Source organism: Pterocles gutturalis, unplaced genomic scaffold, assembly GCF_000699245.1.
Source record: "Pterocles gutturalis isolate BGI_N339 unplaced genomic scaffold, ASM69924v1 scaffold41422, whole genome shotgun sequence".
Classification (NCBI taxonomy): Eukaryota; Metazoa; Chordata; class Aves; order Pterocliformes; family Pteroclidae; genus Pterocles; species Pterocles gutturalis.
Window position 1 is genome coordinate 1 of NW_010111669.1, and position 246 is coordinate 246.

The 246-nt window shown below is 67.5% G+C and overlaps 1 protein-coding gene across 1 annotated transcript in view; it reads left to right on the forward strand.

Annotated features, from left to right (window-relative positions):
• Positions 1-6: 6 nt before the first annotated feature.
• The window catches only part of PAFAH2 (platelet-activating factor acetylhydrolase 2, 40kDa), a gene marked incomplete at both ends in the record, with an annotated part of 2,085 nt that continues 1,845 nt past the window's right edge, over positions 7-246 (forward strand). Inside the window, 2 exons of the mRNA XM_010073799.1 lie at positions 7-29; positions 171-239. Coding sequence (XP_010072101.1) covers positions 7-29; positions 171-239 — 92 coding nt within the window. The remainder of the gene's footprint in view (positions 30-170; positions 240-246) is intronic.

Consider the following 246-nt stretch of genomic DNA (forward strand, 5'->3'; position numbering starts at 1 on the left):
ATCTTCTCCCATGGCCTGGGAGCCTTTCGGTAGGACGGTCCCTGAGCAGGGCTGGGGGTGCTGAGCCGGAATGGTGACACCTGTGTCCTGGTCACTCCATGTCCCCGCTCAGACCTGCCATGTGCTGGCAGCACAGCCCCAACCCTGCTCCCCCCCCGGCTCCCCTGCAGGACCCTGTACTCCTCGGTCTGCTCGGAGCTGGCGTCCTGGGGCTTCGTGGTGGCGGCGCTGGAGCACAGGTGGGTG